The 18379-nt window shown below is 36.3% G+C and overlaps 1 protein-coding gene across 2 annotated transcripts in view; it reads left to right on the top strand.

Annotated features, from left to right (window-relative positions):
• Positions 1-18379, top strand: part of CFAP45 (cilia and flagella associated protein 45) — a 51883-nt gene that overhangs the window by 25673 nt on the left and 7831 nt on the right. For both annotated transcript variants that reach the window (XM_012548009.3, XM_031966840.1), the window contains exon 8: positions 12288-12434. In XM_012548009.3, the coding sequence (XP_012403463.2) occupies positions 12288-12434 (147 nt within the window). The remainder of the gene's footprint in view (positions 1-12287; positions 12435-18379) is intronic.

Raw genomic sequence — 18379 nt, 5'->3', positions numbered from 1 at the left:
ACTTTCTATTCTTAGGGTTTGACATTTCTTAACAGAAAGTATATGGATTTTGTTTTCATTAAAAAAAAGACAAAATATTCATTAGGCACAAGCACATTTAATACCACCACCACCAGCAGCAGTGTTTACTATTATATTAAATAGTTATTTGGATGTGGTATTGTTCTGGGAGTTGAATTAAGTGATGTTAGTCCATGCCTTCCAGAAGTTTACAGTCAAAGACAGACATATCAGTCCAGATGGGCAGATCTTGCTGGATAGGTTGTACTTGTAGCCAGCAAATGATAACACTGATGTAAATCACTGGTGTCAAACTCAAAGAGGAATGGGAAGGGAGTGGGGTGGTGGTGTAGAAAAGCCCAGAGCATATAGAAATTAACTTAGAAAACCACATGTTAACATTATCTATGTTCTGTGATATTTTGTTAAATATTTCCCAATTTATGGATTACTTGCCATCTAGGGGAAGAGAGGGAAAAATTTAGAATACAAGGTTTTGCAAGGATCAATGTTGAAAAATTATCCATGCATATGTTTTGAAAATAAAAAGCTGTAATAAAAATATTTCCCAATTTACATTTTATTCTGGTTCAAGCTGCATTTGGGAATGATGCAGGGCAGCAGTGCCACTTGCTTGTTTGAAGCCTTTATTGTAAATCACTCTTAGTTATCTGCAGGTGGATTATCCCCTTGGCAGAGTAAACCAGATTTGTGCTCAAGTTTGGGGACTTGCTTCCTCCCCCTCCCCCTGCCACTTCCCATGCTGTTCGATGGCCTCTCTATCATTAGTTGTTATGTACTTAGGCAGGGAAAACTCATTTTACAATTAGCCAATATGAAACAATTAGGAAGGTGTGTATATTGCAAAAGAAATGATTAAATGCATGCCACAGCTAAATAGACAGGTTCTTAAAGAGTCTTTGCTGTTTGGGTTATCTTGCTAGTGCCTTGTTCCATTTGCATGGATATTTCAACTGGCTGTATTCATAGGGAGGGTAAGTGAATTCTTGGAAGTCAAGAGGGAACGGGGAGATTTCCATGATCTGGCATTCTACATACAGTCAGATTGGCTCACATTCAAATAGTGGTTTAAGGTTTAAGAAGCATTTTCTTAAAATAAAAGCCTATGAAGGAGAGAGTGATGTTTTATTTCCATTTTACATGTGAGGAAACAATTTGTGATTTGCTTATGGTCACAGAGCTAGTATGTGATGGGATTCAAACTAGGTCTTCTGACTTTTCAGTGGTATTTTCTTTCTGCTACCCTATGTAGAAGGTCTTATAAAAGGGGTGGGACTCCAGGAGCTATCTGAGTGAGAAGGAGATTTGTCAGTTTGGGAAGGGAAGAGTCATTTTAGGCATGTGGCATTTCGTAAGAGAAAGATTGGATCCAGAGAATATAGAGCAAGCTTGGCTTGAGTGGTCTGCCCAAATCCAAGAATCCCATGATCAGTCATAAAAGAGACATAGATGGAAAAAATTAAGTAGGATCTTGAGGAGGGGATGCTCTTAGGCGACCAGTCTAAGTTCAGATTTTTTTTTGAGGGGGAACTTGATTTCTTTCGTCCCCAAATACTCAAAACTACTGAACTGATCCATAGCAACCAAACCAAAGAGACTGTTTAGGAATTTGATTAGTATGAACCAAAAAACTGATTGTTGTTTGTCTTTTTTTTTTTTTTTTTTGAAGAGGACCAGTGACATCTCAGGGGAATGTTGAGGCAGAATTGCACAAAGCAGTCAGTCTCACTCTCTCTTCCAAAGTCATCACAGTCCAGTGATAAGACAAAAGTTGGGATGACTGACGGCAGCCTAGGATGTAGTGGATGACCTCAGCATCTTCAATATCTGACCAAGCTCTAGACACTCTACAGATGGCTTTATAGCCATCATTGTGGCTGTTGGAACAAATTGTTTTCATCCACCCATTCTTCAGAGAGCAAGTCTTTACCTGCTTGGGGTAGACATCCCTCTAATTCACTGACACTTTGTGGTCCGTTGGTTACCTTCAACCTGGTTTAGCCCGTCTGCTGGGATGGCTTACTGAGGTGTGGGTGCTACAGCTTCTTGGAGACACAGATGAGAGATGAGTGCCAGGTGGACACCTAAGATGGATAAACATCCCTGAAGAGAGCTTCACAAGCCCTCATACCAGAGATGCTAGTCCTGCTTAAACACCCATATACAACCACCAGAAAAATAATTTATTAATGTGCAATGAAATAATATATGATGAAAATTAGAAACTGTATGGTGATCAGTGTGTTAACTTTAGCAGGGAAGTCTTCTTGAAAAGCTAAATGGATCTAGAACAAAGGGTACAAAATGACTCTAAAGATTATTGTCCTAAGGCTCCTATAGTTGTTGCTATCTTGTTGTTACCTTCTTTGCTGGGAGCACAGAACTATTAAATGGATTGGAGAACCCTGAACTATTTTGTCTACAAGAAGATTGATATGGATAATTCCTCCTTTTAGTTACTATCTCCCTAACCTTGTACTCTTCTCTTTGCATTACAGAAACAGCTGTTCTCATCCATCATGACTCTGATTCCACCCCCTTCTTCTAATTTGTCATCATCTTTACTGTGACCTCACTTTTCTACCCTTCTCAGTCTTGAGTCACCACCATAGAACTTGCCAAGTTCTGTCACTTATCTTTCATCATTTTCTCTCTTAACAGCCCCCTTCTCCCCAGTTACACAATTGCTATTATAGTTTGGGTCTTCACCACTACTCTGGACCCCGGACTATTTCAGTATGCTTACTAATGCATTACCTGCTTCCCCCATATATCGTTTATGCAGTTATTAAAATTTTTTTTAATGGAAAGGTTTTTTTTAATCATATATACCCCTCTGCTCAAAAATCTTCAGTCACTTCCAACTTCCCATTAAATGAAAATTCCTTAGCTTAACTTTTAAGACTTAGCACAGTTTGGCTACACAGTTTGCAACTTAGCCAAACTGGACATACTGGTTGCTAGCTATCTGCCTGACTTGTCTTACCTGCTTTCACTTTCATGTATTTTTACATAAGACCCATAATCATAGAATTTCAAAGTTGGAAGGGATCTCAATGATCCTATAGTCCAATACATCTGAAGTATTCCTAGTATAATTCTTAACGAATGATCATCCATCATTTGCTTAAAGATTTACTCTGAGAAGGAACCCACTAGTTCCTAGGTCACTATTTTCTTAAAAAATCAAGACAATAATCATAATAATAGTAAAGAGAAAGGGAATATATATATATATATATATATATATATATATATATATGTATGTATAATATCTTCTATGTGCCAGGCATTCTGCTAAGCATTTTGAAAAAAACAAGTATTACCTCATATGAATCTCATTATAATCATACAAGATAGGTACTGTTATCTGCGTTATAGAATTGACTTACCTAGGATCACATAGCTAGTAAGTATCTTATATTACTTTCATTATCTACAGTTTTTCAAATGTCACTGACAAATGCAACAGTAATCATATCTATCTATCAGTTCTTTTAGGCTCTGATGATTTAATTCACCTAGGCTGGGTTACTTGAAGTCATCACAGGAATGGTTGGTGCTTTCCTATTATCACCTTCCTTTGGTATCAATTCCTTATTAGAATTTTTTTTCCTGACATTTCCAATCCTAAGGTTTATAAGATCATCCAACATAGATCTGGACCTCAGAAACCATTTTAACTCACTATCCACATTTTTACCTAAAATGAAGCTGAGACCTGGGAGGTTAATTGTCAAATTGCCCAAAGTCATACATGTAGCAAGCCTCAGATGCAGGAGTTTCAGAATCTGCCAAATTGTTGCTATTCACCTCAGCCATCCTCTGTTACTGTGTAATTAATCTTCAGTCAATGTCTATAGATCTTATTACCTCCTGTCTTACCCTCCCTCATCCCTCATCTTTAAAAATTTCTCATTCTACAATTTCATCAAACTCTTATCCATTACATCTTTTTACTTTCACTTCCAAACTCTTAGAAAAAGCTCTCTCTATTCTCATTGCCTGAGCTTCTCTTCTCCTAGGCCACTTGTGATTTCTCTTCCGCCTTCACCACTGAACTGAAACCACAGTCCAGTTGCCAGTGATCTTTTGGTTTGCCAGATCTGATGGCTTTTTCTCAATCATTCTTTTGACCTCCTCTGTAGCCTCAGATGTTAATGACAACCTTCTTTTCACTTTTCTTTTTTGTGATACTGTTCTCTCTGTGATAATTTTCACCACTTCCTTTGCCTCTTTTTTTTTTTTACTGGATCATCATTCTCCTCTCCTAATGTGGTTATATCCCAAGATTCTAGTCTTAAGTCCTCTTAGCTTCTATTTCAATTCTCTCCTCCCATGTTGATCTTATTGGGTTAAATTGACATCTCTAGGTAGGTGATCCTTAAATCTTTTCTCTAACCCAGTGTCACCAATTTTCAATTCAATATTTCCCACTGGATTTTCCATAAGTATCTCAACCTCAACATAGCCAAAACAGATTTCACCATTTCTCCCCTAATATCCACACCTCTTCTGAACTTCCTTGTTTCCTTGTTTAAAGATCTCACTGTCCTTTTAGTTATATAGGTACTCAGTTATCTTTATCTTTTTACTTTTTGTCATATCACATATACAATCAGTTGACAAATCTTGTCAATTTTACCTCCCTCTCTAAAAATCTAATTTTGTTTGGCTCTCTGTATATCCTCACAAGTCTTTCAGATAGCTCCTGTTTTTTATTTTGAAGCTTTAGGATTTCATAAGAGCTTTCTACCCCTTTTGGATTGACTTTTCCCATAAAATTTTAGTCCATGGAACTTTTCTCTGGTCCCTTTGAAATTGTTTTTTTCCTTATCTAGGGTGCATAGTAGATTATTCTTGTATCATAAAATTCTATCTAGGAGGGAGAGATCACTTTTTCCTAAGGTTTGTATCATTTCTACCTCAGCAACTGGTTCTCCCTGTTAGTGAGAACTAGATCCAGAATAGAATTTCCCCTTGTTTCCTCCACCTTTTGAAAGACTGACAATATCACTAAGACAAGTCAAGAAGATATTAGCTGCTCTGATTTCAGGTACCCCACTACTACATTGTGCTCTATGCTGGTCTTATGATCTGTTTTCCAAATTCATCTATTTCTTCCTTTGGTTTAAGTGGTCTGTAATAAACTCTGCAGTAAAGTCTCACACACTTCTTTCTTGTGTCTCCATCCTTTAGTATAATGCCTGGAACACTGGGAACACTTAATAAATGTTTTTCATTTTAAAAATTCTTCTAATCTATGATCTTCACCCAAATGAAGGTCATATTTCTCTTCTCTAGTTTCTAGTTTTCTTCACATCAATATCTTAATATATAGCATTACTGCCTTCCTTTTACCTCCCTTTTCTTCTTTTTTTTTTTTTAAATAAGGTAGAGCAATCTACAGTCATTCCACACATAGGATATTCCTCAGTGTCAGTGATAGCTTTGAACTCAAATTTACTTTACGACCTCTAAGTTTATCTTGCTTGTCGCTTCAACTCAATTGTAATTAGGGCAGGGTGGGGTGTATGGACTGTTCCAGGAGGACTAGTATCTCTACTCTGAGGGCTTTCCAAGCCCTTTCCAGGGCTGCTCACCTATATTTGATGTCCACCTTGATCCAAGTTTCACCTGTGGCTCCGAGAAGCTATAGCATATGCAATAGCCACACCCCAATAAACTGTCTTGGCAGACGGGCTAAACCAGGCTGAGGGTAACTGATAGGTCTCAAACCCATTGCTGAGTTAGGGGAATTCTATTCCAAGTATGTGAGGATCCCCTCTAGAATGGGCAGAAAAGGACAATTTGTTCCAGTGGCTATGAAGGCGGCTGAAACTGGCACCAAGGGACACTTAAAACTTGATCATATATTGAAGACATTAAGGTCATCCACTTTTTCTTGAGCCACGACTTTTGTCCTACCACTAGATTTCAGTAACTCAGGAAGAGAGCGTGAGATTGACAACTGTGCAGTTTTGCCTCACTTAAATCCAATTCATGCACAAGTCAAGACATCACTCCATGATGTCATTGGTTTTAATCAAAAACAAAGGATGAACAACAATATTAGGGCAGAGTCACTGGGCAGTTGCCCAAGGTGGGGAAATTTGTCTCAGGATTTGAGATTTATTTATTTATGAAATTAAATTTTAGTTTATTTTCATATTCACCTCCTTTCCCTCCCACATCTTTTAGCTCCAAACTGAGGAAGCAAAAAAAGAAAATCCTTGTTATAGACATGTATAATCAAGCAAAACAAATTTCATGCATTGGCCATATCCAAAAAATATGTCTCAATTATGTATTCAGAGTCCATCACCTCTCTATTAGGAAGTAAGTAGCATGTTCTTGAGCCATCTGGAAGTGTGATCAGAGTTCCTGAGTCTTTTGGAGTTGCCATTACAATATTGATATTATTGTATATATTATTCTCCTGGTTCTCTCACCTAATTTTGTATAGTTCTTTCAATATCTCCAGGTTTTTTCTGAAGTTATCCCTTCACTATTTTTTTTTTATAACTTTTTATTGACAGAGCCCATGCCTGGGTAATTTTTTACAACATTATCCCTTACACTCACTTCTGTTCTGACTTCTCCCCTCCCTCCCTTCACCCTCTCCCGCAGATGGCTAGCAGTCCTATACAAGTTAAATATGTCACAGCCTTCACGATTTCTTACAGTACAATAATATTCCAGGACATACATATATCATAAGTTGTCCAGCCATTCCCCAATTGATGGTCACTCCCTTCATTTCCAGTTATTTGCAGCGATAGAGATTTATTTTTATTAAAGGTTTTTATTTTCAAAACTTATGTATGGATAATTTTTCAACATTGACTTTATAAAACCTAGTGTTCCAAATTTTCCCCTCCTTTCCCCACCCTCTCTTCTAGATGGCAAGTAATGCCATCAAAATATATTAAACATATTAAAATATATGTTAAATTCAATATATATATACACATTTATACAGTAATCTTGCTGCCCAAGAAAAATCTGATCAAAAAGGGAAAAAAAATGAGAAAGAAAATGCAAGCAAATAACAATAAAAGAAATGAAAATGCTATGTTGTGATCCACACTCATCCTCCACAGACCTCTCTCTGGGTTCAGATGGCTTTCTTCATCACAAGATCATTGGAACTGGCCTCAATCAAAGGATAGGGATTTAAAGGACTATTGATAGGAAGAAGGCAGGAATGGGACATTGGAAATGGAATTGGGTCAGTGAAGGGCCTCTGACTCTGATGGGAGGCTGATCCCAGATTGGAGTGAGGCAATTTTTCTTGCTTAGCTGCTTGAACTGGGCCCCAAGTCCAAGAAACAAAGTTCTGATGTCCTCATACTTCTGGGTACTCTATCCTGGGGGGATGCCAAATGTTGAAAATACATAGTCAAGATAAACAGATTGGATCAATGGAATAAATTAGGTACAAATTATGTTATAGTAAATGACCATAATAATCTAGTATATGATAAACCCAAAGATCCAAGCTGTTGGAACAAAAACTTGGATCTTATTTGACAAAAACTGCTGGGAAAACTGAAAAACAGAAACTAGGTATAGAACAATATCTCATACTCTCTACCATGATAAGGCCAAAATGGATATGTGATTTACACAAAAAGGCTGATACCATAAACAAATTAAGAGAACGTGTAATAGTTTATTTGTCATATTTATGGTTAAGGAAGAATTTAAGATCAAAGAAGATAGAGAGGGCATTACAAAATATGAGATGATTTTAATTGCATAAAATTTTAAAACTTTGCACAAACAAGATCAATGCAACCAAAATTATAAGGAAAGCAGAAAACAATGTGGGAGGAGGAATTTTACAAGAAATATCACTGACAAAGGCCACAGTTCTCAGATAGAGAACTGAGCAAAATTTATAAAAATATAAGTCATTCTTTAATTGATAAATGAAACTATCTAGTCATATGAAAAAACGCTCTAACTCACAATGGATCAGAGAAATGTAAATTAAAACTACCCTAACATATCAACTCATACCTATGAGAGTGACTAATATGACAAAAAAGGAAAATATTGGATATTGGAGGGAATGTGGAAAAACTGGGACACTAATGCACTGTTGATGGAAATGACAAAACGACTGATTAAAGTCAGTTTTAATACCAGTTAAGATTTCATGGAAGAAAAGAGACTTGTGCTGAATAGGAAGTTGTGAACTGACCCATTCATTCTGCAGAGCAATTTGGAACTATGCCCAAATAGCTATAAAACTCTGCATACCCTTTGATCCAGCATTACCATTGCTACATCTGTATCCTAAAGATGTCAAAAAAGGAAAAGGACCTATTTGTACAAAAATATTTATAGCAGCTCTTTTTGTGATGGCTAAGAATTGGAAATTAAAGGGATGCCTGTCAATTGGGGGATGGCTAAATAAGCTGTGTTATAATGTTGTAATAGAATAATATTGTGCTATAACAAAGGACAAGCAGGATAATTTCAGAAAACCTTAGAAAGACTTATATGAACTGGTGTATAGTGAAATGAATAGAGTAGTTATATACAAGGCTATCTCCAAGGTCCCTTTCTGTTTCAATCATCTGTGAGTTCATAATGGGCTCCATTTAACCCCATCACAGTTTAGCCTTAATTTCAGTATGAGTTAAATGAGATCTTGAGTAAGTAACTCCTCTAGGATCTTAATTTTCTCTTATGTAAAATTAAGGGATTAAATTATTTTATCCCTAAATTACATTGAAGCCCCAAGATAATATTTTAAGGATTCTTTTTTGAAGAGGGAGAGGGAGTGATTGACTTTATGTTCTTTTTGAGCCCCTTCACCCAAAGCCTTTAGCTGTAAGATTTTCCACACCATTTTCCATACCCCAGACATTCTGGATGTCAAATGTCAAGAAATAAGGAACTTTAGTATATAATTATTGAGACAAATTAGTTTAAACAGCAGGTTACCAAGTGGTCTATTCTTCAGGGACAGCAGCCTAATGGTCTCTTGTCCTGCCAGACCCGACAGATTTGTTTCTAAGCCCCATCATAATATGATTTACCTCAACTGTTGACCAACCTTACCCATTCTGGGTCACTTATTTTTTCATAATACCTTTTTTTTCCAAAATACATGCAAAGATAGTTTTGAATATTCACCCTTGCAAAACCTTGTATTCCATATTTTTCTCCCTCTCGCTCTCTTCTCCCCCTCCCCTAGATGGAAAGTAATCCACTACAGGTTAAACATGTGTAAACACTTCTTCTAAACATATTTCCACATTTATCATGCTGCACAAGAAAAATCAGATCAAAAAGGAAAAAAAATGAGAGAAAAAGACAAGTAAGCAAACAGCAACAACAATAAAAAAAAATTTCATACTGTCTTGTGATTCTGGGTCACTTCTTAATTTGGTTCAGTGTTAAACTGGGATTTTCTGAATATTTCCCAGGCTTAGGGGTATACTCCAGTTGAGTTCTCACAGTACCATTCCCTACCTTTGATTGGCTGACCATAAATATTGACTGAACTGCTCTAGGCCCCATGGAATTTGGAAGAATACAAGGGAAATTTCATTCTAAACACTTACCCTGAATAAAAATTTTGTGTTCTATTTAAACAGATAAAAAAAAAACAATTAGAAAGAGAATCAAAGCAGTGTTTAATTAAAGAATAATACTGACTTTAAGTGCACTGGGAAATTACAGAAATGACTGATTAAAGTCAGTTTTAATACCAGTTAAAATTTCATGGAAGAAAAGACTTGTGCTGAATAGGAAGTTGGTTTAAGAGGAATAGAGGATCTTTTAGATTCAGGAGAGCCACATAAAGAGAACCAGAGAGGGAAATGAGCAGTTTCTTCATCTGTATAATGGCAATAATAACATTTATACAACTTACCTCAAGGGATTGTTATGGAAAAAAGTCCTTTATAAACCTTTAAGTGCCAGAAATGTATTAATCATTATTATTATATCCTATAGTCACACATAGCTGCAAGGGGTTTCTCAGAAGTGATTTAGCCCAACTCATATCTGAAATAGAAATTCTCTCTGTTACATCTCCAAGCATTTGAAGAATTCAAGTGATGGGAAGCTCGCTATCTCCTTAGAAAGCCAATTTCATTAATGGATAGCTCTTATCTGTCATTTCTTTTCAACTGATGTCTACCTCCCTGTACCTTCCCTCCAACCTCATTCTCCAACTGCCAGGCCCTAATTCTTTCCTCAGGGGCCAAGTAGACTTAAGTCATTACCACACACTAGGTGGTTGTGGATGGTGATCAGAGCTTCCTAAGCCATTTTATCTCTGGGCTAACCATTCCCAGTTTGGTCACTCAACTCTTAGATGAGATGACCTTGTGTATGGTCCCCTCATCATCTCAGTTTTCCTCTTCTGACTACATTGCAACTTGTCAGTGTTCTATGTGGTACTCAAGACTGAACATTCAACATAAGACTCCTAATGTACTGTGACAGCTCAGAAGACAATGACTTTGTCACTTCCATTATTTTGGAAACCACGTACTTGTTAATGTTGCCTTTAATATATTAACATTTTAAGCTGCCCTGTAACACTGCTTACTCACATTCATATCCTTTCCACACATAATGCTGTCTAGTCACATCTCCTACATTCTGTCCTTGGATAATTTATTTTTTCTTAACTTAAGTATAGTGTTTGAAGTTTATTAATAAAGATAAAAATGATCTCATTAAATTCTTGCCTGTCAAGATTATTTGGATGCTGATTATATTTGTTGCCTAACATGCTTATAATAATAATAATGATAATAACTTCCACATAAATTACTTTTAAGATTTCTGTGGGTGTTTTCCTCACAATAACATTTTCAGATGAATAGTGTAAATATGACCATTTTACAGATAAGAAGAGGGAGACTCTAATTAAGCATTATGCTCATGATTACACATCTATGTAAGAGTTGAAGCTGAGGCTCAAACTTGAATCTTTTTACTCCAGTTTTAGTGCTTTTTTTCCTGCCAGTTTAATTATCCTTTATGGTTTTATGTGACTTGTAGATTTGATGAACGTCCCATTTTCTTCTTCATTCAAATCATTGATAAAAATGTTCAGCAAAACTCTAATGACACTTCCCAAGAGATTCCTCAGGTTGACATATTGATTGACACTTCAACTTAAATTTAATTCACTTTTATTGAAAAATGTACCCCTGAATGAAGACATTATTGAGAGGGGGTAAGGGGAGGATGCCATTAAACAACAGCTAGAAATCATTCCACTATTTGGAGGCTTCCTGTTGGTGACTACATCTGTTTTTTACCATTGTGAGACATAACAGAAAGATACTGTCCTAGTGGTGAATTCATGGGGACTTTGTCCTATAATAACATCTTTAGAGATATAAAGTGTCTTAGAGATCACTGAATCCATTCTGCCCTTGGAGAGAGGGAGGAGGAAATTGAGCTATGTGTATTTCCCAAAGTTATATAGTTAGTGCCAAATGAGGAGAAAGCTGTCTTAGTACCAGGGAAAGAACATTAGACCAGAAATCTGGAGATCTTAGTTCTTCTTCTAGTCTTGGTTCTGCTACTCACTGACTGTGGAACCTTAGACCAATAAGCCATTCATATCCCAAGTAGTTCAAAGAAGTTATCTTGTAGGAGGGAAGATACTTATTTATTTAAAAAAAATCTGTCAATGTCCTATCCATTCTGGGAACCAAACTTCCACATGCCATATTTACTATGAACATTTCTCCCCCTTCAGTTGCTTTTCTCTTTATTTTAGATTGATTACTATATATGAACTAAATATATATACATGTAATATATATGTAAATTGTATATAATACACATATAATAATATATACAAAATTTCATTTATATGTATACCTATATATGTGTATGCATACAAATACACAAATATATTTTTTTGTTGTTTCAGTCCATGTATCACTTTTTGTATGACTGCGTTTTCTGAGTTTCCTTGGCAAAAATACTGGAGTAGTTTGCCATTTCCTTCTCTAGCTCATTTTACAGATGAGGAAACTGAGGCAAACAGGTTAAGTAACTTACCCAGAGTCACCCAGCTAGTAAGGGTCTGTGGGCAGAATGGAAATCAGGAAGATGAGCCTTCCTGACTCCAAGCATATGGGTGTATATTTGTATTTGTATGTGTATGTGTATGTATGTTTGTATATATCTATGCATCTATATATACTTATAAACACACACACATGAATGTGTGCTTCTTATTTCTATATCATGCTATTTTTCTCTCCCTCTGGAAGGATATGGAACAAAGGCACCAGGAGAAGCTCAGGATGCAGGCTGAGATCAAGCGCATCAATGATGAAAACCAGAAGCGAAAGGAGGAATTGCTGACCCAGGAGAAACTCGCAGACCAGATAGTGATGGAGTTCACCAAGAAGAAATTGGTGAGGGAACAGGGCCCTGGGTAGGGACAAGAAGAAACAGAGCTAGGGGAAGGCTAAAGGTGGGAATGGGTGAGTTATATGAAAGGGATGGTAAGTAGGTTTGCTTATCTGAAATTAAGGGAGCATAAAAGATAGTATTAAGAGTTAAAAGCTGGTGAAATGATGATAGTGAAGGGGTATGATTTATTGGAACAATTTGTAACTTCTTATCAGGAACAGTTATGACAATCCTGTGTCAGGAAGGCAAGTTAGCAGACGAGCTAAGAAGCCCCCAAATAGGAGATAGCCATTTCTTAACTCTGTAGGAATCAATTTTGTAGAGACTACATTAATTCTCCTTCCATTTTAGATGGTCCAATTGCTTATTAACAAAGAGTGGTAGGGAAAATAGAGTATTAGAGAAAATCAGGTAAGTTGGTCACTTTCTTATGAGTAACTCGAATGAGGAGATTAAATTGGGAGGGAGTGAGGGATTCACAGTGGTTGAGACTTTTGATGTAAGTGTTTTTTTTTTTTTTTTTTTTTTTTTTTGCTTTCTTTTGAGAATATAGAACCTGAAGGCATCCATGGATATATTTATTTTTTTTTTACTATCCAGTCAAAGGATACATAGCCCATTGTCCATAATTGCTATCCCATTTAGGATTAGAAAATTCCTTGTAATTCTTTTTTTAATCTCCTGAGTTTACTGAATCCTACAGTACAAGATGACCAAATGTTCCATGAATTTTTTCTTGCTGCCTTTGAGCATGTAATAAAACTGGTGACACTGACTCTGATGATATTTGCCTCTCCAAGGAGAATATGTAAGCCATTCATTCCATTATCTGCATTATTTTCCCTTTCTTTCTAGTTTTGTTTTTAGCAAGCATGTTGATACTGATACAATTCTGTTCCTTTAGTAGAATGTCCATTTGCTGGTCACTGAACTTCAGTCTCACATGTGAAATATCAGTGGCCAAGGTAAAATTTATAAGATGGCCTAAAATTGTGTGACTCTTAGTATCCTCTGCCTGCTTTTCCACCCTGCTGCCATAGTCACTGTGGAGAAGGAGGCAGCATGAAATTAAAGGTTCGTGGGGATTTTTATTGTTTGTTTCATGGTTATCATGACCAAAACACATCACCAGGGGCCCATCTCTTTGTGATAATCCTCCACATACTTAGCCAGACTGGTCTTCAAAAAGAGACCCAGTCTGTTTCCAGGACCATCCTTGAGGAATTGAGAGAGCTCAGATAAATTAAACTCACATAGGAAGATGGTAAGATCTTATGATTACCAGAGTACAACAAAAAATTCAGTTTTTAATGTAAGATTGGCATCAGTATAAGCACTGGCAAAGAGAGCTCCATAAAAATGATTTCCCTTTTGAACTAACATATTTTTCATAAGGTGAGGGATAAAGAAATTTACCAATAACTAAATGAGATCATCCCACTAAATAAGTTTATTCTTGATATTTGGTGGCATCAATGCAGAGGTAGGAATATGTAATGGTGTAAAAAATATATTTGAAAATATGGATTGAGAATAACAATTGAGAGACCAAAGATTTGTAGACTACAAAGAAGTTTGATCTTTGTGAATATTTTCTTCACAAAAAGAATCATCAGTAGACAGTAAGCATGGAGAACACTGAAAAACATCAAGAAAAGAAAACAGATTAAGTTTTAACTGATAGGAAAAGCCATTACTCATGTGAGGATACTTTTTTTAAACCTAATATTTATATACAAACTACTGATATATTTTAGAATAAAGATAAAACTCAATGCAAACAGAAAAAAAGAAAAGTTAGAAAAAGATATGGTGTGCAATTGAAATAGCTTAATCCTTACCTATCCAAATTAACTGTCCAATTACTAACTATTCATATCCCAGGAAATGGTTAATAGAAAGGACAGATACAGACTATAATACTTTCCTACAGGTAATTCTAATTCTTTCCTTCTGTTGATTATTTCCAATATAATCTGGATATAGCTTTTTTATACATATAAGTTGTCTCCTTCATTAGATAGTGAAGTTCTTGAGGTCAGAGACAATGTTTTGTCTTTCTCTATATTCCCAATGCTTAGCATAGTACCTGGCACAGTGCTTAAATGTTTATATGTTGAAATCAGTTGTCATAAAAAGGGGACCAAAAGAGTCTTAAAAAGCATCTTATTTAGCAAAAGTAACTTATCTGCTCAGTAAGGCAGCATGAGTTTAGAAAATAAACATATTTGTACAATATTATAAAGAAGAAAGATGGAAGATGATGAGCAGTTGTCTCATTAAAACTGAGAAAAACCCCAATGGGCAAAATCAATTTAAAGAAAATTTGCCAAAACAATCAGATAAAAAGATTCATCTTGTGGACATATAAAGATGAAAATGAAAGAAGTGTAACAAATAAAAAAAAGATGGAAAAGATTTGCAAAGATTTTTACAATCAACTTCTTTTTATCATCAAAGACAGTAGAATCATCATACTTGCACTTAGTATCACAGCCTGGGATGTGTTTGTGAAGGAACTAGAAATGTCATCAAAGATAAAAAAGGTAGAGGAGGTCTGTGCTGGAGATACATCAAGGAGGTCTGTGCTAGAGGCAGCACTGTTGTAAAGGTGTGGAAGGATCAATTCACAAGGTATTTGAGTGCAAAGATGTCACAGAGGTGTGTGTGTGGATCTCAGATCTCAGTACTTGAAAAAATAACTGAGAAAACATCAATAACTATTGAACTATATGCTGACTTTGCCTACTATACTTACTTTTCATGTGAAATTTTTATGAGACATGTACACACGATGAGGGTTACTACAGGAAGACTTTTTAAGGTCTAATATCCACAGGAGACCACCAATCCACTCTCACTCAATTGATAATAAAGAATAAAAGGTCCTACTGGACTTTTTCATTGATTCTCTTTTAAAATTTTGATTTGGTACAGAAAATGCTCCCTTAAAGGTTTTCTCTTAACAAGGTTTCTCCCATCTGTACTTCAGAATCCATTAAGAACTTTAGCAACAGATATAACCTTGTTCAATGACCTTCTGATCATAAATATTAGATAGGGAGACACATACTTATCTATATAATCTGTTTTTTTGTGTCATTTTTTTTCAATGATGTCTTTGAACTGTCTTAAGTTATGGGCTCCTGCCATAACTATTACTGGTGCTGTTGACAAGCTTAACTATTTAAATTCTCCATTGGTCAGGGTTCCATTACGTTTCTTAAGGAAACACAAAGTGTTAACATATTACATCTTGTCATCTATGATTATACCTTGTAGACTTTATCAACTGAGCTGTGGTTTGGGGAAGCTATTCTCCCTTCTAACCCCTTACATATATGTGGTAAGACAATACAAAGAAAGACAAGTTGGACTCAAAATTAAAGAGGAACGGGAGAGAGGACTGTGTCTGGAAAAATTGCAAAGATTCTTTAATGACCCCAGACTTTTCCCTGAAACACATACTAATTTTTAAAAATACCAATAGTTACTTGTGTGGCTGCAAATTATAAAATACTCCTATCTCTAAGAGAATTAAAAATGAGTAGCAGCAGAGGGCAATGGAGAGGCATAATGTTGGGAATGAGTAGGCTGCATAATATAGCATACAAGGATCTTCAAAAATGACTTGAAATAAGGAAGAGGAACTAGATCTGGAATGCTATTGATTAAGAAAATTCTGAGATGAAGAGATTATATTCTATCAACAACTGACAGCAATTTCTCAGCTTTGAGTGACAAAAAGAGGTTGAAAGACAAAATGGATAGAGCACCGACCCTGAAATCAGGAGGATCTGAGTTCAAATCCAGCCTCAGACACTTGCCATGTGAGTCACCTAACCCCAATTGCCTTGCAAAAACACCAAACCAAAAAAGGTTGAAAGATCTGCCCAGGTTCACATAGTGTGCGTCAGAGGAGGAACTTTCTGGCACTGAAGATGGCTCTCTTGTGTTCCATTCCACACTGCCTCTCTAGTTAAGGATATAAGAATTAAGGAATATCACCAGGAAAATTTAGGGTTGAAAAGGAAGATGGGATGCCCTTGTGGTGAGAATATGGTAAATATATGATAGATATTCTCATGAAGATAGGAGAAAATAGGAGGTAGTCTGCTCCTCCCATGCTCACTGAACACCCTTCTGTCCATTCCCTTTCTTTCCTTCCCCCACAGGGATAAACTTCTGTAGAACACGGATGGGCAAAAATGAATAAGTTGTGTTCTGTATCATTGAAGGAAATACTTACATAATTCCTTTGAATATTGACTCTATCCCCTACAGATCTTGGTAATTGAGAGCTGATGGTATGTGATGGTATATTACTTTCCCATACAGCTTTGACCTGGGTAAGAGCATAGGATTTAGTGCTGGGAGGTGTCTTAGAAGATCAATTAGTCCATCTCCCTTATTTTCAGATGAAGAAACTGAGAACCAGATTGGTGAAGGTCACATAGATTAGAACAGAAATAAAATTTGAACTTGGGTTTTCCGATTCAAATCCAGGAATTTCCCCTATGCCATAGTGCTTCTATAAGGTATAGACATTTTCATTCCCTCCCCCCCAAAACTGTCAGTATCCTTCCATCACCTTGGTAACATGCTTTATGTACTGAATTTTGTATTAGGTGCTATGGAAAAATCAAAGATTCAGAGAACATAGGGTTCTCATAAGAAGCATATGACATATGGGCAGGACAACCCTCTCAAAGAAACATAAGGAAATACAGATTGATATAATTTAATATAGTGTATTAAAATGCAGAGAAATTCTAAAGGAAAAGGGAATGAATGAATGGAAGCAATCAGGGCAGAGATCAGTCCAGGAAGATTGCATGATGGTGAATTATGATCAAGACTTGGAAAGAAGGGAGGGAGAGACATATATTTGTGGAAGGTATGCAAAGTCTGTGTTAGCTCATAAGTCCCTTGAAGGAGAAAAACCACATGCTATGTATTCTTCTTTATATCGTGATAGTACCTAGCACAGGGCTAGACACATGGTAAATATTGTGACTGTAGTTTTCTTGGCAAAGATATTGGAATGTTTGGACATTTCCTTCTCCAGCTCGTTTTATGGCTTGAGGAAATGGAGCAAACAGGATTAAATGACTTGCCCAGGGTCACACCACTAATCTGAAGCTAGATTTGAATTCAGGAAGACGAGGCTTCCTGACCGGGCTTGATGCTCTGTAAATATTGTATGAATGAATGCTTTTTATGACGTCTCAGAAGTAGCAGTGTTTGACTCACATATAGAGAGATGGGAAGGATGCTTAAGCTAATAGACATGCTTGCTGAAACCAAATTTAAAGTCAGTAGTTATTGAGACTTGTAGGTGGTGAGATGTACAGGGGTAGAAACACTTGGTAAGAAGACTTGGAAGTTATATTGAGTCTGGATTTGACAGCTGTGGGTAATAAGCAGCTAATCCTAGTCTCGAGCAAGAAAAGGTAGAACACTTGTCAAAAATACAATAGCAAGAGTAGCCCCCCTTCATGTAACACTTTACAGTTTAAAAGAGATTTTCTTTGTAATAATACTTTAAGGTAGGTGGTATTCAGTCCTTCCTACTAGTACCCCTTCCTATCTTTCCAGGTTTCTTATGCCTTGATTGTGCAATCCAGTGGCTGGTTTCCATGCTCTCCATTTCCTGATTCAGGGCATTTTTTTGGTTGTCCGTATTATTTGGAGAACTTTGTCTCTCTTCTTCTTAACATTCCTGGCTTCCTTCAAGTCTCAGCTAAAATCCTGCCTTCTACAAGAAATCTCTCCTAATCTCCCATAAATACTAGCACCTTTCTTTTGTTGATTATCCCCAATCTACCTTGTATAATTTGTTTGCATGATCATGTGCCCCTTGAGAACAGGGATTGTCTTTTACAACTTTCTTTGAATGCCCAACATTTGACACAATGTCTGGTACATAGGATGTGCTTAATAAATA

Source organism: Sarcophilus harrisii, chromosome 4 (assembly GCF_902635505.1).
Source record: "Sarcophilus harrisii chromosome 4, mSarHar1.11, whole genome shotgun sequence".
NCBI classification, from domain to species: Eukaryota; Metazoa; Chordata; class Mammalia; order Dasyuromorphia; family Dasyuridae; genus Sarcophilus; species Sarcophilus harrisii.
This window is presented reverse-complemented; position numbering and strand designations above follow the sequence as displayed.